The sequence below is a fragment of the Camelus ferus genome, chromosome 18 (genome assembly GCF_009834535.1).
Source record: "Camelus ferus isolate YT-003-E chromosome 18, BCGSAC_Cfer_1.0, whole genome shotgun sequence".
Classification (NCBI taxonomy): domain Eukaryota; kingdom Metazoa; phylum Chordata; class Mammalia; order Artiodactyla; family Camelidae; genus Camelus; species Camelus ferus.
This window is the reverse complement of record NC_045713.1, coordinates 36,683,303-36,707,258: the sequence shown is the minus strand read 5'-3', so window position 1 is coordinate 36,707,258 and position 23,956 is coordinate 36,683,303. Positions and strand designations below refer to the sequence as shown.

The window sequence follows — 23,956 nt, the reverse complement described above, 5'->3', positions numbered from 1 at the left end:
TTTCCTAGAAATGTTCAATCTACCAAGACTGAGCCATGAAGAAATAAAAAAATCTGAACAGACCTGTAACTAATGAGGAGATTGAGCATAAAAACAACAACAACAAACCCCACGCCAAGCAAAAAACATCTTCCAACAAATAAAAGCTGAGGACCAGATGGCTTCCCTGGGGAATTCTACCAAAGATTTAAAGACAAATTAACACCAGTCCTTCTTAAGCTCTTCCAAAGAATCAAAGAGGAGGGAACACTCCCAAACTCCTCCTTTAAGGCCAGCATTGCCCTCACACCAAAACCAGATGAAGACAAGACAAGAAAACTACCAACCAACACTCCTGCTGAATATGCATGTGAAAATCTTAAACAAAATACTGGCAAATAAAATTCAATAGCACATAAAAAGGATCATACACCACGAGCAAGTGGGATTTCTACCTCGGATGCACGGATGGTTTAACGTGAAAACCAGGCAATGTAATACACCACGTTTACAAAATAAAGGAAGGGCAAAAACCGTATGACTGTCTCAATCAATGCAGAAAAAGTATTTGACAAAATGTAATACACTTTCATGATAAAAACAGCCAATAAAATAGGAATAGAAGGAAATTACCTCAACATAATGAAAGCCATGTATGAAAAGCCCACAAACATCACACCCAAAGGGGAATGACGGAAAGCCATGCCTGTGAGATCAGGAACAAGGTAAGCATGCCCCCGCTCACCGCTGCTGTTCAGCACAGTACTAGGAGTTCTAGACAGGAAAAAGCAATACAAGACATAAACATTGGGAAACAAGTAAAATTATCTCTGTTCACAGATGACATTATCTTGTAGGTAGAAAACCCTAAAGATTCCACCAAAATGCTGTTAGAAAAGAAAACCAAGAGCACAGTCAACAAAATAGTAAATGAATCCCACAAACTTGCAGTCTAAAAAAAATACTCTAAATTGTTTCCATACACTAACAATAACCAATCTGAAGAGGACAATCCAATTGACTATAGCATCTGAAAGGATAAAATACTTAGGAATACACTTAACCAAGCAGGTGAAAGACTTGTGCCCTAAAAACTATAAAACATTCCCAGCTAAAAGAAATGAGACAAATAAATAGAAATATATTTTATTGTGGCTTGGAAGACTTAACATTGTTGAAATATTCATACTACTAAAAATGATCCAATATTTAATGCAATCCATATCAAAATCCTAATGGCATTATTTGCATAAATAGAAAAAATATCCAAGAAACGGAAATCAAAACCAAAACGAAGTGATGTGAGGTTCAGTCTTACATATAGCAGTGGTTCATTTATAACTTTATCCAACCTATTGCTGTTGTAAATTTATACAGTTTCCAGTTTGGAAATATAACAAATAATGACAGTTTTAAAAGTGTTTTAAAAAAAAAATCCCTCTCAATTCCCCCCAGCCAAGGCAGGAGTCGGGAAGGCGCGGGAGGAGCGCCTGCAGGGAAGGCGGCGAGCCCCGCAAGAGCGGAGAACGAAGGACGCTGCGGGCAGCAGACGCGGGGCGGGCGCGGGGAGCACAGACCGCGGGCGGCGCGCTGCCCGCGACGAGCCCGGGGCGGGCTGGGAGACAAGGCCCGGCCAAGGGGCGAGGGGCCGTCCCGGCCGCACGCCCCGCCCGCCGGATGCGGGCTGCCCCTCCCCAGCAGAAGGGCAGCGGCGGGAAGGCGCTGGGAGCGGTGGCCCGAAAGCCCGGGACTCCCGCCCACCTCCAGGTGCACCTAACCCGACGAGTCCCGGGGGCGCAGGTCCTACTCTTTCTCCAGGGTGCGGCGGCAGCCCGGGCCCGTGCCGGTGCAGTTCTCACCCTCCGTCTTGAGGTTGCTCAGGGTGCCGGGGCTGGGGTGGGCTGGGGGTGGCGAGGGGGAGGGAACGCGGAGGGCGAGCGCGGCGCCCGGCCCGGCGAGGAGGTGGGAAGGGGCGCGGGGCGGGGCCAGTGGGGGAGGGGAGAGGCGCGCGGGGCGGCGAGAGAGGCAGCCGCTGTGTCGGGCTGGGGTCACATCACGTTCGGCCGGTGCGGGAGGCGTGGAGGGGGTGCGGCAGGACGGGCGATGGGAACCGGAGCGGAGCCAGAGCGGCCGCCGCCTCCACGTTTTCACTGCGACCCGCGAGGGCGGCGGCGGCGGCGGCGGCGGCGGCGGCGGCGGCGGCGGCGGCGGCGGCGGGACCCAGCCGGCCCCCTCCCGACCCCCGCGGTCTCCGGGGGAAGGTGCAGCCAATCCCCGCAGCCCAGTGCGGGCTCGCCCGGCCGGCCGTGACGCGCCAGCCTCCGGCGCGGCTTTTCCCTTGTCTCCCTCCTTTCTCCCCCATCTTCTTTCCGCTTTCCCTTCTCCACCTGTTTTTAAACTTTGATGAACTCGCCCGGCGAACTTTCTTAAAGGGACCGCGAGCACTGCGCTGTCCCAGCCCGCAGGAGGTGGAACCAGGTGCCGGGCTCCCCGCGCCCCCTCGTCCCTCCTGGTTTCCCACCTGGTTTCCACCACTTTGTGCTGGCCCTGGTATGAGGGACACTGCCTCCTGCAGGAATCAGACGTTGCCGTAAGTGACTGTGCTTCACTTTCCCCAGGGGTTTCTAGGTACCTCCAGCCTCTGGCACCTCCAGATGGAGCCAGCTTTGTGAACCCCCAGATGTCCTGACCATCCTTTGCAGGCCTCAGTCCAATCTGGCTCTTTACCCCACCCGCACTCCTTTCCCTAGAATAGATCCTCCATTGGGCCCTGTCTCCAACACGTGGCCCAGCAATGTTCTGCCAGCTTTACCTCCCCTCCCTTCCTCCCTGCCGCATCAATCCAGAGCCTCGCCCCCTTCAAGATTCTGTTTCAGCCCGACTGGTTCCAGGAGGAGGAACCTGGTCAATTTTCAAAATCCAGGTGTCCTCCAGAAGTTAGCCTGAATTTTTCAGAGAGGAAGGGATTCTCATTTTGTCCTTCAGGTCCACATTTTATAAATGAGAAGCTGAGGCCGAAAGAGATGACCGGTAATGCGGGGTACACAACTGACTCCCACCATTGTTTCTTTCTGTGACATGAAGCTAATGATTATTTTTAAAGGAATATTTACTGCCACTCTGATGATTAGCGTTGAATAGTTGGAAGCTCGTAAAATAGTTTAGGAAAAAATCTGCCACAGAAAGAGTGAGATTATTAACATTTCCTTCTAGTCTTTTTGTCTGTGCATATTGTAAAACACAAAATTGCTAGGCATTTTATTATTTTTTCAGGGTGGGAGGAGATAACTAGGTTTGTTTGTTGGTTGGTTGGTTGGTTGGTTTTTAGATGAGGTACTGGAGAATGAACCTAGGATCTCGCGTGTGCTAAACATGCGCCGTAACCCCACTGGACACTTGAAATACTCCTTTTCCCCCAATATCATGAGCATTTCTTTTAAAGTTCTTGAGCCACAGATTTTAATGATGGCTTAACCCCATTCAATGTGCCATAATTTAACTTATTTCTTGTTGGACATTTGCATTATTTCCATTTTTTTCCTCTTTTGCCTTCATAAGAAAGCACTTTGAAGGCAGCAGCCGTCTCATTCCTCCCTGTACCCTTCACAGCCCCAGGGACAGGAGAGTCTCTGACCCCAAAGGGATGTGGAGATCATATAAATGTAGAGCTCTCACCCAGGCCAGCGTGAGTGCCCATCGTGCTGACTCGGGGTTGACGCAGATGAGGCTGGAGAGACAAGAGTTCCGGGTGTACAACTCTGGCAAGCTGCCTGGAGGGTAGAAAATTGCATCTGTCTCTCCCACTTGTGACCCAGTAGCCCAGCCTCTAGCAGCCTTTTTAAGTGTTCCCCACCCCCACACCAATTGCCAAGATCCATGTCACCTCTGAGCTGCTCACATTTCTGTTCCCTTTGCCTGGAACTGTCCTCTTCCCAGGCTGCCACTCCCCTTCCCGAATGCTCTCAGAATGCCTCCTCTGTTCTCTGGAGCCTGGGAGTAACTTGTCTTGCTGTCTCACCTGCCAGATGGGGTAACTGCTGACAAGCTGTTAGTGAAGGGAGCCTCAGCCCTGTCTCTGCAGCCTCCCCAGCCTCCAGCAAAGAGCTCGGTGAGTGGTGGGCATTTGTGTTTGTGCAGTGAGCCATTCCTGGGGCCTCTGGGTTATCTGGTGCCTGTGGCCCTTTCTCTTTGATTTTCTGTCCATACATTGTCCTTTGACCTTTCATTCTTAGGGTAAGGAAAAAAGCCAAGATGGCCTCACTCCCGAGTGGTGCTGCCCTGGGACCCGGCCTCCTGAGGGTGTGCCTGGCTGCTTTGGGGCAGCCCCCTCCATTCTAACCCCAGCTCCCCCACCATCAGGAAAGTCTGGGCAACAGGAAGGCAGGTAGGGAGGGTGACCCTGAGGCCCAAGGCTGGGGTGGATCTGAGGTGTACTTTCTTGGCTTCCTTAGGTTTAAAGCCTACAGACATTGGCAAGCAAATGTAATCTCGGGTCTTCCTTGACCTGGGGCAGGAACGCCTGGGGGGACCACGATGCAGGTCACACTCTATACTCTGTCTACAATAGGCAGACACAGCGAGACTGACTTTCTCTAGCTTATTAAAGCCAGAATGTCCCGAGAAGGCACCCACTGAGGGCAAAAGGTCCCACAATGATAATAAATAACAGCTCATTCATAGAGACCCAATCAGGATGTATGCAAAAGCCACAGGTGGGAGGATGCAGGCCTATCCAAAAACACCTGCCTGTGCCCTCTTCCGAGGGCCGGCGCCCATGCATCCACCCACCCAGCCCCCCACCCCAGCACCCGCCACAGCTCTGCCTCCTGGCACCTGAGGCCACATTTTAGACCAAGTGACACAGATGATTCCAGTAGAAGACAGGATGGGTCACTGCCAGCACACCTTGCAGCGGGATGTGAGGTCAGACAATCTCGGTTTGCGGATGGGCTGTGAGGAAGGGCCAGTCCAATGTGAGAGCTGGACAGGGAAGCGAGGGCAGGTGCGGCTCGCGTGTGGAGGCGCAGGTCCCAGGCCTGGGGTATCAGATGAAGTGGATCCAGCTCTGTTCTCACTCCTCCCGCCTCACGTGAGGCTGCAATCACCGCCGAGGTTGTTGTCCCAGTACTCGGCGCTGGCCACCCTGCAGCGCAGTGCAAAGTGCAGGTGGAAGCTGAACTGCAGCAGGAAGGGCAGCACAGGGAAGCCGAAGGCGAAGACATCCTAGGTGTCCTCGGCGCCAGGGGCTGTGCCACCTTGCCATCGCCTCGTCCAGGCTGCACCAGTCCAAGAAGGTGTAGTGCACGGCCACCTGCTTCTCCAAGGCCATGTTGCACACGTGCACCGCCCCGCTGACGCCCAGGTCTGAGCAAATGACGCGCTCCGGGCACACAAGCTGGCGACTCAGGCGCTGGGGTCGCAGGAGGTCGGGCACCAGGCACTGCAGGATGAATGCCAGGTCCTGGCTGCTGCAGCACAGGTCAGAGTTGATGGCAAGCTGCGACAGTACGTGCAGCAGCAGGGACGGGTGGTCGCTGGCCTTGAACACGTCGACCTGTGCCAGCGCCTGGGGAGGCGCACGGGGTGCTGCCCGCTGCAGCCCGGCCGGCCCGCGCCCTTCCGGCGGCGCTCGGCGGAGTGGGGCAGCGAGTGCACCTGCCCCGGGATGACGGGCCACAAGACAGGGGGTGGTCGTAGCCGGCGGCGCGCGGCCGGGGGTCCCGGGGGGCCTGCAGGGCCGCGCAGGGCCGAGAGGCAGCGGAGGCTCCGCGGAGCGGGCTTCGGGGACCCCAGCCGGCGGGGACAGCCACTGACCCTGGGTCTCTGGACGTGGCCCGGCGGCCGTGGGCGATGGCGAGGCGGAACCCAGGGCAGCCCCCGGACCCCGCGCCCGCTCCCCCCGTGTCCCCGGCCCTGCTTAGCAGCCCCCGGGGGGTGTCCGCCGGAGCCGCAGCCCGCAGGGAAGCCTGTGGGCCGTCGCGCCGGGCCCTCGGCCGCCTCCTCGCCCCTCCAGCTCTCGTCCAGCTCTTCCGCTTCCAGCAGCGAAAAAACAGCTGGTTTGAAGAGGTGAGTGCTTTCTCCTGTGGACACGTTTCAGGGCCACCCCCGGAGCGCAGGGTGGCACCGGCTCTTCGCCTCCTCGGAGGGCCTGGGGTGGGGGGGGGAGGCGGCCTCGGCCCAGCGCCCCTCCCGCCCCCGGGGCCGCCCGCGTTACTTACAGGCCTGCAACTTGTTGGGAGCAACTTCCCCACTTTTGTTATTTTTAAGAAAACTTTATGGCAAATTTAATCTGGTATTCCCCAGTCGAAGAAAAAAATGGCTTTTAAATTCTAAATTGAGATTTTAAAAATTAATATATAATGCATGTATATAGGGAACACGTAAAGAAACTAAAAGTATATACAATAATTTTAGAGTCCAAATGGAATGAGTATTTAAGGGAAATATTTTCTTCAACCTTTTCTCACACACCAGCTATAGACTCTCCTTAAGCTATTACCTGAAGAAGATGACTGACTCGGGTCAGTTCCTCAAGGGCCACCCAACTAGTATCAAGTTAGCGGACACTGAAGGCCAAACTGCTGCAAGAAGAATCAAGCAATTTTTAGGAAATAGTAAAAGTAAGTACAACCTGCAGCCAAATGAACAGAAAAATAGCAGAGGCGGATGGAGTAGCTATTTATAATGTAGCTGTAAGTTGTGATCAAATCAAAATACTCAGAGATATGAAATATTGTACAAAATTTACCAAAACCATCCATGAATAGTCTAAATTTCCATGTCATCTCCCCCTCACATTTTTATTCTGGTATTAATGCAATTACATGTACCATTAAAAACGCATTTGCAGAGTACACAGTGAACCATTGATTACCATTCTATTTGTGAAAAAGTCACTTAATTTTTACACTGATTTATTATATGTTTCAGAATAACAGCGGACAACTTCATAACACAGAAAGGACAAAAGATTACTTAAACCACATACATTTTCTATATTTAGAGATACTATATAAGTGGTAAAACAAAAGTGATTTTTAAAAATTATGCTATTCTCTTAATACACTAGAAATGTTTCTATCTTACATACATTTTATTGAACATGTTTGACATAAAAGATTTTGTAAATTTAAGGTGTACAACATGTTACTTTGATACATATATATATTGTAATATTGTTTCTATTGTAGTGCTATTTATCCTGTTGCATAAATATAGTAAATACTGTTGTCAGCATTCACTATACTGTTCATTAGATCACATGGCTTATTTACTACTTGTTGCATGTTTCTACCCTAAAACAACATCAATTTTACCCCCATCCTGTGGTAGCCACCATTTTACTCTATTTTTTATGAGTTTGATTTTTTTATTTTCCACCTATAAGTGATATCAGTACTTGTCTTTCTCTGTCTGACTTACCTCACTTAGCATAATGTGCTCGAGGGTCATCCATGTCATTGCGAATGGCAGGATGTCCTCCTTTCTCATGGCTAAGTAACCATCCACCGTGTATACACGCCACATCTCTTTATCCACTCACCCACTGACGGGCATTTAGGCTGTTTCCATGTCTTGGCTATTGTGAGTTAATACTGCAATAGACAGGGAGTGCATATATCTCTTCAAAACACTGTTTTCATCTCCTTTCGGTATATATCCACAAGGGGGATCGCTTGCTTCTACGGCAGATCTATTTTTAATGTTTTGAGGAACTTCATGTTGTTCTTCATAGTGGTTGGACCAATTTACATTCCCACCAACAGTGTCTGAGTTTCCCTTTTCACCCCATCCTCACCAGCGCCTGTTGTCTCTTGTCTTCTTGATGACAGTCATTCTACAGGTGTGAGGTGACAGCTCATTGTGGTTTTGATTTGCATTTCCCTGCAGATGGATGGTGTAGAACATCTTTCTTTGTGGCTGCTGGCCACTCTGACGTCCTCATTGGAAAAAGGTCTACTTAGTTCTTCTGCCTTACATACGTTTCTAATTGCAAATGCCTCTGTGTATGTGTGTATATGTGTATTTAATCTCAAGCTCGTTTTTTGAGCTTAACACAAAAATTGGCACATAGTAAATAAGCATAGATTGAAAATAATTAATTTTGCTTCATTAATAGTGGCATTAATATTATGCCATGCAAGCTATTAATTTTGGTAATTTCTCAAAATTACTTCACCTCTAGAGTCAGTACGCATTACTCACAATGAGACCATGACTTGTTCAGTGTCACCCAGTGCAGCTGTGGAGCAGCAGGACAGCTGGAGGGGTGATGGGAAGAACATTGTGCCTGACGTCGGGGGGCTGAGGTCCTGGACTCGGCTATTTCACCTATGAGTCATGTGGCCTTGTTTAAGTTACAACTACTTTGAATCTTAGTGTCTTCATATTCAAAATTGGAGTCATAATGGTGCCGGTAGTGTTTTCACGGCATATGATGTACCAGGAACTGTGCTGTAGCTTCACAGAAATCCTTTTTACGGCCTGCAGAGTTGTTGTCAAGATCAAATGCTGTGATGCCGAACGGAACACGTGCCAATCAGAAAACATCCTTTTCTAAAACTTCGTGGCAGAGTTCCCACCTGGAGGCTATTTGTATATAACAAGCCTATCAGGACTATTAGAACATTTTCCCGGCCACAGATCTGTCTTCTCTTTGCAGCCTGTCACGGTAATGCTGATGGCTCCTTCCCTGAGACTTGCCTGCTCCGACAGGGTGGTGTGAGTGCAGACCTAGCGTGCAGGGGTGTGGTGTGATGAATGTCAGGTCAGAAGCAGGAGCTGGCCAATGGATGGCTTCTTCCTTCAAATGTTTTACTGGCTTTCAATGACACAAACCTGAGTATATTGAACGATGGGTTCAGGATTATCTGATTCTACATGTAAAACCACTGTGATCATTGAAATGTTTTCTTCAAAATAGAACAAAATTTGCCATACACTAGCATGTGACCTTCAACCTGTATTTTCTTGGTAGTGAATTTGTGTAATATTTACTGTAATTCAGATATTTCTGAAATAACACACACATTTAATCCAGGCCTGTGGAGAGTCAGGTACTCTTTGCTTTTGTTTTTGGCAGAATAAAATATCTCACCCTTTGCTTTTATCACACACTTTGTTCTAGTTCCGTCGTTTAAAATTTCCAGTGAACCTTCTATTCAACAAAAGCTTTCAGTAGAGAAGCAAATCATAGTATTTTTTAGATATCATTTTTCTACAATGAAACAAAAATCAAAATATTTCACTCTGTTTCTGAACGCATTGCCCTGCCTTCAGGATGCTGAGCGCCTAGAGATTGTCCCATGAGACTGTGCAGACTTGCACACTCTCTCTCACATAAATATGTCATCTGGGTGACACACCCTGGTAAGCAGAAGCAAGCATTTGTCAGATGGCAAACTGGCCTTTCTGTAGGAAACTTGAAAATAGCATTTGCTTCTATTTCTTGAATAACATGACATGACTTTGTTTTTGTTTTTCTGTTGGCTTTACAGCCCAATATGTGGTGGGATCCCAAGAAGAGATTCTGTGTGTTATGAGGCTGCGGTCCCGTTGGCTCTGTGACACCACAGTGTGACATTACAGGAAGACGCGTCTGTAAATCAGGCTTCATAGGGAGATGATGCACCCTCAGCAGGCAGGAGCCCCGACATGGGGAGCAGCCTGAGAGCACAGCGGGGGGGCTGGGGGTCCCCTAGAGGCGGGCTTTCAGCAGCTCCAGCGGATGCCCTCGGGGAGCCTGGCAGCTTGTGGCGCCTGTGACCTCAGCGGCGCTGCAGGGCTCCTGCCTCAGCATGTTGTGGTCTGTGTGCTGCTGCTGGCCCGCCCTGACTGGCGCTTCACCAAACGACGGCTGCCACGTGTGCAAATTGCAAATGTGCGAACTGGGCAATTCCTGACTGAGGTCTTGCCTTTTAAAGACAGCTGTCAACGTGGTTTTAAAAGGTTCAGAAAAGTTTTAATTGATCACAGATTCATAGAAAACAAAGAGAAATTTGTTTGTAGGAACCTGTAATCTGAGAAGTGGAAGGAACCACAGGCATTATTTGGAGCAAATGTAGGGAACAAATGAAGGGAAATCTAGCAAAGAAAGTGACTTGCCCAAGAAAGTCCAGCCCATCGATCTGACATTTGGCTGATACTTCATCATAATTATGATTTTGTTACATTTTTGCACCATAATTTTCCTCATGTATACAACACACTGTAAATTTTCAACACTCTATAAATGCACAACATACACAAAGTAAGGCAGCATGTTTTCTACTACAAACCTTTGGTGCTCCTCCTCACAGAGCAGAACAAAACAAATGCTGGGAGGAAGGAAGTCAGGAAGAGGAAGGGAGGGAAAGGGAGGGAGGAGGGAGGAGGGAATAGACCCAAGGCCAAGTTGCAGAGCGCGCAGGACACAGGACTTGCCAGTGTAGACTCAGCTTGTGGGAGAAGTAAGAGTAGGGGATATATGGTAAGTCTACCCCTAGTCTTTTGAGGAATCTCCATACTGTTTTCCACAGTGGCTGCACCAACCTGCATTCCCACCAGCAGTGTAGGAGGGTTCCCTTTTCTCCACAGCCTCTCCAGCATTTGTCATTTGTGGACTTTTGAGTGATGGCCATTCTGACTGGTGTGAGGTGATACCTCATTGCAGTTTTGATTTGCGTTTCTCTGATAATTAGTGATATTGAGCATTTTTTCCATGTGCCTATTGATCATTTGTATGTCTTCCTTGGAGAATTGCTGTTCAGGTCTTCTGCCCATTTTTGGATTGGTTTGTTTGGTTTTTTTTTCTTATTATGTCAGATGAGCTGCTTATATATTCTGGAGATCAAGCCTTTGTCAGTTTCATTGTTTGCAAAAATGTTCTCCCATTCCGTAGGTTGTCATTTTGTTTTACTTATGGTTTCCTTTGCTCTGCAGAAGCTTGTAAGTTTAATTAGGTCCCATTTGTTTATTCTTGCTTTTATTTCTATTGCTTGGGTAGACTGGCCTAGGAGAATATTTTTGAGATGTATGTGAGATAATGTTTTTGGTTATGTTTTCTTCTAGGAGGTTTATTGTATCTTGTCTTATGTTTAAGTCTTTGATCCATTTTGAATTTTTTTTTGTATATGGTGTAAGGGAGTGTTCTAGACTTACCATATGACCCAGTAATCCCATTCCTGTACATATATCCAGAAGGAACCCTACTTCAGAAAGACATCTGCACCCCAATGTTCATAGCAGTACTATTTACAATAGCCAAGACATGGAAACAGCATAAATGTCCATCAACAGATGACTGGATAAAGAAGAGGTGGTATATTTGTACAGTGGAATACTATTCAGCCATAAAAACAACAATGTAATGCCATTTGCAGCAACATGGATGTCTCTGGACAATGTCATTCTAAGTGAAGTAAGCCAGAAAGAGAAAAATACCATATGAGATCGCTCATATGTGGAATCTAAAAAAAAAAAAAGAACATAAATACAAAACAGAAACAGACTCATAGACATAGAATACAAACTTGTGGTTGCGAAGGGGGCAGGAGGTGGGAAGGGACTGACTGGGATTTCAAAATTTGTAGAATAGATAAACAAGATTCTACTGTATAGCACGGGGAAATATATACAAGATCTTGTGGTAGCTCACAGCGAAAATAAATGTGACAATGAATATACGCATTTTCATGTATAACTGAAAAATTGTACTCTCCACTGGAATTTGACACAACATTGTAAAATGACTATAACTCAATTAAAAAAATGTAAACAACAACAACCACCCCCCCAAACAAACAAACAAAAAGAGTAGGGGATAAAAGAATGAGATGGAGGAGGAGAGTAAGAGGGAGAAGAAAAAGGAGGAGAAAGGCGGAAGAGGGAGGAGGAGGGGCGGAGAAAGGGGAGTAGGGGGGAGGAGGGGGAGGAGGGGAGGAGGAGAAGAGGGGAGGAGGAAAGGCAGCAGAAAACAGTGATGATTCTATCTCTCAGCTCTTTCGTTACATTTTGATGTCAATAAGAAAACTACTTTTGATATCAAATTGCCTCAGGTCAAACCCCAGCCCCACCGCTTCCTGTAAACTGTGAAATGGTTTCTTAAATCTTCCCGTAACTCAGCTGCTTTCTCTGTGATAGGACCTACTTCATAGGGTTTATGTTTTCTTGGATCCTCCAAGGAGCAAATGCCAAGAACCTTCCGAGGGGAAACACCAGTGAAGGGTGGTTGGGGAGAGAGCATAATGCGGGGCGCCGTCTGCTAAAACGCAGGTCTGAGCACATGAAAGGAGAGAGTGAAGGAAATGTTGGGGAGAAAAGCCTCACTGGGTGCCTTCTGCCCAAATCCGAAATTCGTGGCCAGGTCAGCAGGGAATGCCCAAGTGAAGTCTGCCCATTCCTGAACTGGGCAGGAAGACCCTAGGACTTCAGTGCAGCAGGCGTGGACTAGGAGCAGCGTGACCTGGTGTGAGCTCCCCCAGTGGACCCGAAAGAGTGGAAGGAAGCCGGGCTTATCAGTCAGTGACACCCCCAGTGCAGGGAGCAGACCAGGCCCCTCCATGGCTGTTTCTGAGTTGTCATGGGAACAGTGCAGAAGACATCCATCTGCAGAGCTCTTAGTAAATGTTATCACTGTTACTATTACTACTGCTATTAAATGAAGACATCTTTAAAAGAGATTACATTTTTCAGAAATAAATGCATACAAAGTAAAAGAAAGGGATGGTAACTGATCAATGTGTCTCCAAAATACAAACTTGGGACAATTTTAACCCTGATTCATGTCCTTTTCTTACATGCCCTAGCACTGAGACCAGTTCTCCTCTGAGGCAGTATGTGTGAGAGTCAAGAGCGCAGGCTCTGAAGGCAGCCTGGCTGGTCTGGAACCCTGACTCCACAATTGCCACAGCTGGTGACCAAAATACTTGACCTATCTGTGCCTCAGTTTGACCACTCTGTAAAAAGTTGATGGTAATAACTACCTTCCAGGATTGTCTTGAGAATTTAAATGAATTCATATTTGTAAAAGGCTTTAGAACAGTGCTGGGCACACGGCAAGCGCAACATGTACTTGCTAGTTTTTATTATTATCCCGAGTGAGGGTAACTTATGGGAGCTCATCAGACTTCCCAGAGACAGAGACAGGCACTCCCTTACGTGTATGTTTTACCTCATTCATCTCAATTACTCAGAACATTTGTTCCTTAAATTTCTTTTCTACAGAATTTTGTCTGATCCATCAAATAAATTTTTGAATACTAATTTATTAACATTTTACCACTAGAATCTTGTAGAATTTGTTTTGGTATAACTTAGGCTAAAAAACTGCATTAAATATTTGAAAATTGTGGTAAAGACTACTTCTTACATATTTCTTTACATAATCAACTTCGGAATTTTTTAAATAACTAATGATTTGGAAGTTGATTTAATGTTTTATTGATTTCTCCATTAGAGAGGCATATAGGCATACAGATATGCTAAGTGAAGCAAGCTTAGGAGGAAATAAAGGCGAATGGAAAGTACTGTCTCTATGATTCAGATTCCAAGTCAAGAGAATTCAGGAAATAAGGACAAATGCAAAGTACTACTTTAAAAAAATGCTGCAGTGTATAGTGTCCTGGTCTTCTTCCTGTGTGTGCGTGTTTCTATTTGTGAGTGTCTGACAGGTGTGTGCATGTCTCTTTATGGGTATGTAATTAGAATTATAGTGTAAATATAATTTCATATTCTGCTTATTGAAATTTTACTTAATGCTATATGCTAAGCATATTCAAATCATGAAAACTGCTTCAAAACCGGATTTTAATGATTGCGCATCATTTCATAACATGAAAATATCATAATTTAATTTATTCAACTTTTTCTCTAACACATTTCTAGACTGTATTCTGTTTCACTAATTTATGCCTCTACAGTTACTCACTATAATAAATAATGTTTTAATGGTCACGCTTCTACTTTAACCATTTTCCCAATTTCTGATTAATTTTCTAGGCCAGGTATTTAGAATTGTATATTGAATTGCTTTTTAGGAATAAAAATATTAAGTTCTAATTTTTTCTTATAACTGAATTTAATTTCAAAATCAAGTGTTAGGTCATTTATTAGAAGTGATGCACACTTTTTTCTTTAATCATATAATGAAATCTGAATTAGAACTAGAAATTAAAATAAAGTCAGCAGTAAATATAAAGATTAAAATGATTATCGAACTTTATCAACCCATTTTGCATTTGAAAAACAAAGCTATTCTTAGCTACAGTCATTTTAAGACTAATTTTCAGTGTGATTTTGTTTTCCAGGACTTATTTTTGACACTGTTAAGAATAATGGCAAAAACACATAATGAGGCTTATTCACTTCTCTTAGGGTGGCTCACATTAAATAGCAAGATTTATTTTTAATAAGAAGTAATTATTGAGTCTAATTTTCCAAAATAGGAATTAGTTTTGCAAAGAAGTAATTACTGGAACTAATTTTCCAAACTAAAATATCCTGTAATGTGACAAACTTCTATGTGAAAGAACCCTGACATACTTTAAGTAGAATATGTGTTTTTCACTTTCTAGCAGGAGTGATTTTTAATCCCTCAGCATTTTCTAACAACCACTCTGGGTCTGATAACATGTATTTCTGGCAAGTCCGCCAGAGCGGGCGATGCATGACCAGGGAAGGCCAGTTTTTACAAATAGGTAAGAGACATGGACGTGAATAACTCGTCAGAGAACAAAAGTTCCCCTCCATCTACCAAATCTGGGACTTGAGATGTGTTCTCACAAATCAGTTTCGGTTGTTAGGATGAACCCCAAGAAACTAAACGTTAGTCAAACCAATTACTTTGTCAGCATAATGTGAGCCCCCGAGTGATGATTAGAGGTGGTTACGGACGTGTGACAAAAAACAGATCAAATATTCGAGGGAAAATGATCTATTTTAACTTTAGGCTGCTGGCCAGTAATACTGAAAACATTTTTACCAAGTAAAAGAACATAATGAGATCTGCAAATAATCGATTTGGATTATTAAGAATGAAGCAAGGAAAATTTTTAATTAAATAGAAAAGCCATCCTAGCTTATTTCCGCATTGCCACTTGCACAGTCGCATACACAGCTGCCATTTCTGCAGTCCACATGCACATTTCCTCCCAGTGCAGGCTTTTTACTTCCACACTGTCTTGATCTAATCGTATAAAGGCTAGTTTACTATCTTTTTCTTCCATGGGTCATGCTTTTTTATGAAGACAGTCATACTCCATGCTGTTTTTCGGAGGGCTTTTTATTTGCTCAGGGGGATTACTTTCAGTCTGGCTTCCTCTACTTAGTATCGCCCACTTGTAATTCTTCCACACTGCTGCCTACATCAGGAGTTTGTTCCTTTTAAGTGTTTGATGCTTTTCCATTGTATGATATGCTATGACTTGCTTATTCATTTACCATTTGATGGGCATTTGGGTCACTTCCACTTTGGACCTATTATGAATACTTCTGCCATGATCATTAGTGTATAAGTAAGCTAAAAGCATATGTGTAGACAAGTTTTCGTTTCTCTTCACAAGAACACTCTGCATCCTTGCCAATACTCAGGATTCTAAGTCTTTGTAATTTTAAGCATTCAGTTGGGTGTGTGTTCATTTCCTTACTGTCCCGTGACATTGGGAACAATTTTGTTCATTTGTCATTTAGATACCTTTTTGGATGAAGTGTCTATTCAAATCCTTTGCCCGTTTTTATTTTGGGTTGTTTGTTCTTAGCACTAAGTTGTAAGAATTCTTTATACATTCTGGATACCAGTCCTTTAGTATATCTAGTCCTGCAATTGTTTCCTGCCAGTGTGAGGCTTACTTTTTACTTCCCCTACAATATCTTTACCTAATTTTTATAGATTAGTTTATTATCTTTTTCTTCCATGGTTCATGCTGTTTATGTTCTAAGAACTGTATGTGTACTTAAGTCTACAGATATCTCCCCTGTGTTTTCTTCAAGAAGTCTCATGGTTTTATGTCTAAACTTTAGGTCAATGTTCAACTTTCAATATTAATTTTTATATGTGGTGTGAAGTAATGGTCAAAATTCACTTTTTTCTGGATGTCCAATTTGTCCAACACCAATTGTTGAAAGGGTCATCTCCCCCTCACGGCCACTGAAGTACTTTGATCCCTTTGTCAAGATAAACTGACCACGTATGTGTTCACACATTTCTAGACTGTATTCTGTTTCACTAATTTATGCACATCCTTATGCTAACACCACACTGTCTTGATCCCTGTAGTTTTCTAGCAAGCTGTGAAATTAGGTGCCATAAGCTTTCCAACCTTGCTCTTCATTTCCAATACCATTTGGCTACATTTAATTTGTTGTATTTTAAACTGCAAATTTAAATCATTATATAAGTGGACTACTGAGCTTGTCAATTTATCAAAAAGCCTGCTAAGAGCCCGGATGTAGTTGGTGGAGCGGCGGTGGTGGCACCAGGGGTGGGGGCGGCAGGAGGAGGAGGAGGAGAAGGACCCTGAGCGGCGGTGGCGGGAGGAGGAGGGGAAGAGGCAGCCCAGGGAGGAGGAAGAGACCCAGGAGGCAGCTGCTGGCCTGGGAGGCAGTCGCTCTCCACCGGGCTGAGCCGGCCCGTGTTGTCTTGCACCCGCCCCCTGTTCGCTGCTGCCCGGGCTCCAGAGTGAGCGTAGTAGTGTTGGGGGAGGGAGATGGGCCAGGGGCCCGGCGCCAGTAATGAGGAGATGCTGATGCTCCCCCACCACCCACCTGCTCTGGGGGCCCCCTCCCCGCTCCCCGCCACACGCTCACAGGAGGGCATTGAGGCCATCACAGCCCAAGGCAGCACTTACTCATTGAAGAGTCACCCCAGAAGCGGTGACCATAGACGTGAAAAAATGCGAGACACCACAGATCCTTCACAACCAGATAAAATATTGCAGAGATCTGATAGTCCTGAAAACAAATACAGTGACAGCACAGGTCAGAGTAAGGCCAAAAATGTGCATATTCAAAGTTAGAGAGAGGGATGGTGGGACCAGTTTATTCTCTAGAAGAAAATTCATGACCACGGTGCTCTTCATAGTTCAAATCCACATTCTTCTAATCCAAGCAATGATCCAAGCAAAGCTTCCAATGCACCGTATGGTTCTGCAGGTGACTGGTCTGAGCATATTAGCTCTTCTGGGAAAAAATACTACTACACTTGTCAAACAGAAGTTTCACAACAGGAAAAACCAAAAGAGTGGCTTGAAAGAGAACAGAGACAAGAAGAAGCAAACAAGATGGCAGTTAATAGCTTCCCAAAAGACGGGGATGACAGAAGAGCGGTGATGCCAGCAGCAGCCACCGGTGGGGTTGCCCATGGGAAATCTACATCAGGAGACAAACCTGTAGAAGATGGGTATCCTACTTGATGCTTAGAAGAACATATTAAGCTTCCCCCATTTGGTTTTAAATAGAAAGGAGGATTAAACATAGAGAAGCTGTCAGTCACTGATTAAACCCTGACCATTAGAGACTCTTACTGCAGAATTTGCGGTCTGTCTTTCCAGGTTGGTTGCTGCAGGTTGTTGGTCAGGGTAGAATAGGTTCCTACCCTGCATGCTAAAACCTTCCTTCATCATCTGCAATCAGATACACTTAAGTTGATAGAGAAATTGTGCACAGGGGTCACCCTGACACCTGACCTCATCCCAGCCCAAATCCTATTGTGTATCTCGTATCTCAGCCCCAGGGTGTCTACTTCAGAGCTCTGGGTTGGCACGGTGTGACCGAGGCAGAAGGGGAAACTGGAGAGGTTTTCAAGAGGCCTGCTGCCCCGCTATGGATGGTAACAGGGAAGGTCTGACTCCCCACGGGATTCCCAGGCCAGTGCTGGCTGGTTCCCAGTCCTGAAAATGATGTGAAATTTCCCAGGGACACCAGCAGTTCAGAGCACCTGGCCTGGGTTTCCCAGAGTAGCAGGAGATGCTGTGGGGCACCCAGGTGGACTTGACTATTCTGCGTGGGCTTTGGCTGCATGGACTGTAAAAGTGAAACTGTGAAAGTACTGGAAGGAAACATGGATGTACAATTTCTAGTCTATAATTTCAGAGTGGAGATCTTTCTGAAGCATTTTTAAAGAGCCCAGAAGTGCTAGAGGAAATGATTGATAAACTTGACTACATACATTTGAAGCAAACTTGATCTTTACATATACCACAAGCAAAGACAAATGACAGCAAATGGGTGTGGGGAAAATTTGTGCAAATATATGTGTAATAAGAATATTGATATCAGTATTACTTACTATACTAACAGAACATTTTGAAAGTATAGCCATTAAGAGAAACCAAATAAGTAAATTCCAGTACGTCCACACAGTGTAATAGTATCAGTTTGTGTTTTGATTAATTTGTATATTTCAAATGAGGTACTGACATGGAAATGCTGATGATGAACTATTAAATGAAAACAGAAAATTATAGAACTTCCAGTGGTATTTTTAAAGAAAACATTTATTTAACTTTAAAAAAACTTACACGGAAAGACAAAGGAATTAGAATAGTCATGGCATTGTGGAAAACAAGACTACAGGCTTCTCTACATGCTTGTGTCAGGAGCCAGAAGAGACAGTGTCTTCAGAAACAAAGGGGGGCCACACCTCCCGCTCTTCTGCCCCCTCCGACTGCAGTCCCCAGGCAGGCAGTTGGCGTCTCAGCCCCTTAACCTCTCTGCTCCACCAGAGACAACTGGGGGCAAGCTGGACCTCAATTCTGCAGGCCTGGGTTCTCTACATCCTCAACCTCTTCCCTCATCCTGGGAGCCCCTGCCGATTCACTCAGCTGCCCCCACTGCCCAAGCCGGGGGCTGGTGGCCGCAGCCTACACAAGTGCAGCCCTTCTCTCCATGCCCCTGAGGCGCTTTCCCCAGGAAGGACATTCCCCCCACACAGCAGGTACAAGCCAAGAGAGCAGCCATATCCGTGCACCTGGACCCATCGTACAAACCTTATGTGCACTCAACTCCCAAAGTCACAAGGCCAACAGAGGCCGCAGGCCCCTTGGCAGCCTCATGGCCACTGTTCTCATGAAGCACGGAGACCCCCTCAGCAAGCCCCGGGGTGGCAGGAAGAAGGGAGAAATCACACACACACATACCCCTGCCCAGGGCTCACTGGTACTCCTGCCACAGCAGCAGGGGTGGGAGCAGAAAAGAGACAATTGTTGCCATTTTTGGATCCTCTGGGCTGGTGGCCCCAGCTGGCTCAGACAGGTGCTGGTGGTTCTGTTGATGTTACTGGGCGGGGTGGGAGCTTGGAGCGTCCCAGTCTGTCACGTTGCTGAGCAGGACCCTACCTTTTATTGTCCACTATACTTCTACCCACAGTCAAAATTCAGAAAATAATCATCTGCAGACATTGCATCCAATTTTCAAATTTGAACAAAGATTAAGAACACAGAGGGAAACAGAGTTACTGTGAACAAGTCTGGGAATGGAATATTATTTATCTTTCATTGAAGCTATCAAAATGTTCAAGTAGAGTCTATAAAAACATTAATAAGTTTAAAATCAGGAAGAATAACTGAGTCCTCATTTCTCTCCCTTCCCTAGCCCCCACCCTACCCCACACCTGTGACTGGGCTCACCGGACGAAGCGCTTGCCTCTCCACTGGTCCAGAAACTTGTCTCACTCATCTCTGCTGTGTCACCACGTGCCCAAGGCCACTGCGGTCACTCACATGATGAACGGGGAGACTAGCTCTCCAGTGAGCCCAGGGAGTGGATTTAAAAACAGAAAGAAAAGCTGTCCCACCGCCTTGTGGGGGCCAGAACAACTGCGTATAAACGTCAGCGGGGGCACTATTTTCACATCGGCTCCTGAGCTGCCGCGGGACTGACAGGGTGGTGGCTGTAACTGGCACTCATACGTCCTGGGTGCCGTCAGAAGATTCAGGCCAAAAGGAAAATCTGACCATTTGGCAAAAGATGGACTAATTCCGGAGTAAGACAAGTCCCCTCTCACCTGTAGTGTCATCGCCAGGCACTCAGCACCAGGGGGCCTCCTCTGTATTCTCACGCAGGGGCGCTCTGAAAACAGAGCAGATGCAGCTGAGGAAAGAGAAAGAAGCCATGAGAATCTAGTCTTTTACAATATTGCTAGTTACACCAGGCGTGAGTCCCCAGCCATTCACCTGCAACCCCCTCCCACCCAACCCACAGTCGCGCACAGACAGAAGAGCCCGCTTCTCTCCAGGGCGACAGGACAGCAGTGGTGGCCACACTGCACATGAGCAATACAGTGGCGCCCCCACTTTAGAGAGAAAACTAATCAAGAAATACTCTCCGCAACACAGCTTCTCCTCGTGAGGGTAACTATTTAGAGACAGGTGCAGTTCCTTTAGCTGATGACTCCTTTCATCCTGCTACTGTCCTAAACGCCTCCCAAAGTAACCCTGATGCCTTTGGCCGGAGGCTTCACTGTTTACAGGACTGTCACCAGGTCTGCAGAGAATTTGCAGCAAGAGGATCCATATTTTAAATGGATTTTAGCTGCAGTCTCTCAGACTGTGGGCTTCAGAGCAACTCTGTGTAAGGAATGGTGTTTATGCTGATGCCTGATGTTCAAGGAAGATTTGAGGGGTCTAACGTGTTCATATTCTAACACCAAGTTAAAGAATACTTAGCTTGTATTCACTTCTATGAAGTTCCCAAGAATGCAGGAAAGAAAAGGATACAATTGGAGAAATAAGAATGCGCCAGGATAGATACGATTCTTCAATTTTCCTGTCAGATCAGGAGTAAATAGTGCAGGGTTTGAGGGAAAAAATATTTTCAGATCTTCTAACAGTGAGCTGAAGAATTTCCTCAACTTATCTGATTAACCTGTGTGTTAGGTGACTTCTCTTGTGAAAAGTGAGGGAAATACAGATTACTTAAAAATCAAAGGATATGGAGACGATCTGAAATACTTACGAGGTGTAGACTAATGACACAATTATAAGAGGGAGTGCGGAGCCAGAGACGTGTGCAAGCCATCAGGATGTCTGCCACCCTGACGGGGGTAAGGACCTGGCTACATTCAGCTATGGGATAAGCAGATATTTGGGGTAACCGGGGATTGGAGTCTTGATCAGCAGAGGCAATAAGAGGTCAGAAGGACGTGAAAAGCATTGGTCTTCATAACTATATGTTGAAATCACTTAGTTTGATTAAAGTTGGCGTAAAAATGAAGATAGGCTGGCACAGATGTTTAGGAAGGGGGTCAAAACACTGGAGGTTCTCCTAGCATTTGGCATCAGGGAAGAAACTGAGTGACTTTGAATGTCAAGGATTAATTACTTTTTAAAAATTCTATGATATTCATTTCCTTATAAGTAAACTTGTGATAATATTTCCCTCATGAGAATCAGTAGCCAAAGCTGTCTTAGTTTTGACTCTGGGGAAAAAGCATTCTCTCTTCTTATCTTAGACCACTGCGCATTTACAGGTGGGTGGCTGGTCAGCCCCAGGTTGACGTGTGGGGCTGCACGGCTGACAGGTCTGAGAATCGCGGGGAAGATTCAGGTCTCGTGGCTTTCTTCTCTGTCCTCAGATCTGCCTGCTTAGAGTGCAGACCATCTCTGTGAGAGAAAACAGAGGAGAACAGGGGGCCACTGAGATGCTGACAGTGCCTCCCCGAGTGACCAGGGGTTTGCTCTTTCTCTTGAACTGCTAAGTGCCTGTGGTGGCCAGAAAGCTGTCTCCACCTGGGTGAGCCTTCTACGTGTACCCAGGAGGCATCCCAGGCTCGGAGCTCCAGTCCTGTCATCTCGTGTCTCTAGAGGACTGTCGATGGGTCAGGGACTGGTGCAGAAATCATATCCTTGCCCACACTTACACTAATGTGTTCCAGAAACCACGCGGACTGTGCTTGAAAAGAGGGAATACGGGAGGCTGTATTTCCCTCCCCTTGCCCACGGTCCTGATGGGAAAGCAAGTCACTTACTAATCACTCGTCTGTGATGCAGGGAGCTTGGTCATGTAATGGACATAGGTGTGAGGGATGAGTAAGAGCAGAAGTTCAAGGTCTAGTAGGGGAGGCAGGTGTGCCAGCGGTGAGTGCGGTCAGTCCAGGGTTACAGGTGCTGGCGTGAGTGCCGTGCAGAACTGAGGGACCAGAAGGAAGAGGAGAAGCACTTCTATATGGCTGGGCAGGAAGGGGCAGGGAAGAGTCAGTTTGCTTTTATTTTTTTTTCTAATTTTTTTCTTAGCTATATGATAGATACAGATATGTGTTACAGGCTGTATGTAAGAAATTTTTCAGTGAAGGAAAATCATACCCAGTGGTTGCTCTATGGAGTGAACTGTTTGACAGAGCAGTAACAATAGTGTTCCTAAGATTACCCAGAAGCTGTGCTAAGCCCAGTGTTCTGACAGTACATGGGTGTGAAACCATCTCTGTCTGCAAGTAAAATTCCAACAAATCAGACCCAGTTAAACTTAAAAGCTTTTGCACAGCAAAGGAAACCATAAACAAAAAGAAAAGACAACCTGGGAACTGGGAGAAAATTTTTGCAGACTATGCGATTGGTAAGGGATTATACAAATATACAAGCACCGCGTGCAGCTCAATATCAAAAACACAAACAACCCAATCAAAACTTGGGCAGGAGATCTAAATAGACATTTCTCCAAAGAAGACATACAGATGGCCAACAGGCATATGAAAAGATGCTCAACATCACTAATTATTCAAGAAATGCAAATCAAAACTATAATGAGGTATCACTTCACACCACATCATTAAAAAGTCTACAAATAATAAATGCTAGAGAGAGTGGAGAAAAAGAAATCTTCCTACTCTGTTGTTGGGAATGGAAATTGGTACAGCCACTATGGATAATAGTATGAGGGTTCCTTAAAAAACTAAAAAGATTTACCATATGATCCAGCAATCCTACTCTTGGGCATATATCCAGAGGAAACTCTAATTCAAAGAGATACATGCACCCCAATGTTCATAGCAGCACTGTTTACGACAGCCAAGACATGGAAGCAGCCTAAATGTCCATCAACAGATGAATGGATAAAGAAAATGTGGTGTGTGTATACATACACACACACACACACACACACACACACACACACACAATGGAATATTACTTAGGCATAAAAAGGAATGAAATAATGCCATTTACAGCAACACAGGTGGATCTGGAGATTATCATACTAAGTAAAGTAAATCAGACAGAGAAAGACAAATATGATATCACTTATATGTGGAATCTAAAAGAATAACACAAATGAACTTATTTACAAAGCAAAAAGACTCATAGATGTAGAAAAGAAACATGGTTAAAGGGGGGAGAAGGGGGAGGGAGGGATAAATTGGGAGTTTGGGGTTGGCAGATACAAACCATTATGTACAGAATAGATAAAAAATAAGGTTCTGCTGTATACCACAGGGAATTATATTCAGTGATTTGTAGTAACCTGCAATGAAAAAGAATATATATGTCTAACTGAATCACTATGCTGTACATCAGAACTAATACAACACTGTACATCAGCTATACTTCAATAAAATGTTTTAAAACTCTTTTCTGATATTTGATATATATGCAGATGACTTCAAAAGCTGTATCAGGGGAGGGCATAGCTCAAGCGGTAGAGCGCATGCTTAGCATGCATGAGGTCCTGGATTCAACCCCCAGTACCTCCTCTAAAAATAAATCAATTGAATTACTCCCCCTGCCCCCAACAAAATAAAATAATTAAATAATACAATAACAAGTAAATAAAATATTTTGTAAAAAGCTATGTTAAAGTGTCCTGGCACAGTGTTCTTTCAGTGAAAGAATTTTTATACACGGTGAGTGATGCATGTGGTGACTTGATCAGGAGCCCTGTGACACAGGTCTTTCTAAGGCTAGGTAGAAGCTTCACTAAGCTGGTGTTTCTAGCACTGAAATGGATGTGAAAGCCTTTCCATCTGCATATAAACTCTTGGTCCCATATTAGATATATATACGTAGATATTTTT

At 45.4% G+C, this 23,956-nt stretch overlaps 2 protein-coding genes across 15 annotated transcripts; one reads left to right on the top strand and one right to left on the bottom strand.

The window, feature by feature from the left end:
- The first annotated feature begins 1,168 nt into the window (after positions 1 to 1,168).
- LOC116657619 (collagen alpha-1(III) chain-like) lies at positions 1,169 to 21,334 on the top strand. 14 transcript variants are annotated; one of them, XM_032461011.1, is made up of 5 exons: positions 1,169 to 1,851; positions 4,005 to 4,087; positions 4,212 to 6,045; positions 6,454 to 6,599; positions 19,546 to 21,334. In XM_032461011.1, exons 3-5 carry the CDS (start codon positions 5,645 to 5,647, stop codon positions 19,830 to 19,832), a joined length of 834 nt encoding a protein of 277 aa, XP_032316902.1. In that variant the 5' UTR covers positions 1,169 to 1,851; positions 4,005 to 4,087; positions 4,212 to 5,644; the 3' UTR covers positions 19,833 to 21,334. The 14 variants fall into 14 exon arrangements, with proteins under 14 accessions (XP_032316902.1, XP_032316899.1, XP_032316895.1 ...); XM_032461010.1 differs by lacking the exon at positions 1,169 to 1,851 and adding an exon at positions 2,314 to 2,569; XM_032461009.1 differs by lacking the exon at positions 1,169 to 1,851 and adding an exon at positions 2,314 to 3,756.
- On the bottom strand, positions 5,065 to 5,581 carry LOC102513234 (protein phosphatase 1 regulatory subunit 3D-like; the record flags this gene model as incomplete). Its single annotated transcript, XM_032459475.1, is given in 2 exon segments — positions 5,065 to 5,221; positions 5,223 to 5,581. Coding segments are annotated over 2 exon segments (516 nt in total), but the record flags the coding sequence as incomplete, so codon positions are not given.
- Positions 21,335 to 23,956: the final 2,622 nt, after the last annotated feature.

What these genes read in the sequence shown, in the direction of transcription:
- LOC116657619 (XM_032461011.1), top strand. Translation starts at nt 5,645, where the DNA reads ATGACGGGCCACAAGACAGGGGGTGGTCGTAGCCGGCGGCGCGCGGCC. An exon ending in AAAACAGCTGGTTTGAAGAG is followed by an intron (nt 6,046 to 6,453) that starts GTGAGTGCTTTC and finishes CTCACACACCAG; the next exon opens with CTATAGACTCTCCTTAAGCT. An exon ending in ATTTTTAGGAAATAGTAAAA is followed by an intron (nt 6,600 to 19,545) that starts GTAAGTACAACC and finishes TCCCTTCCCTAG; the next exon opens with CCCCCACCCTACCCCACACC.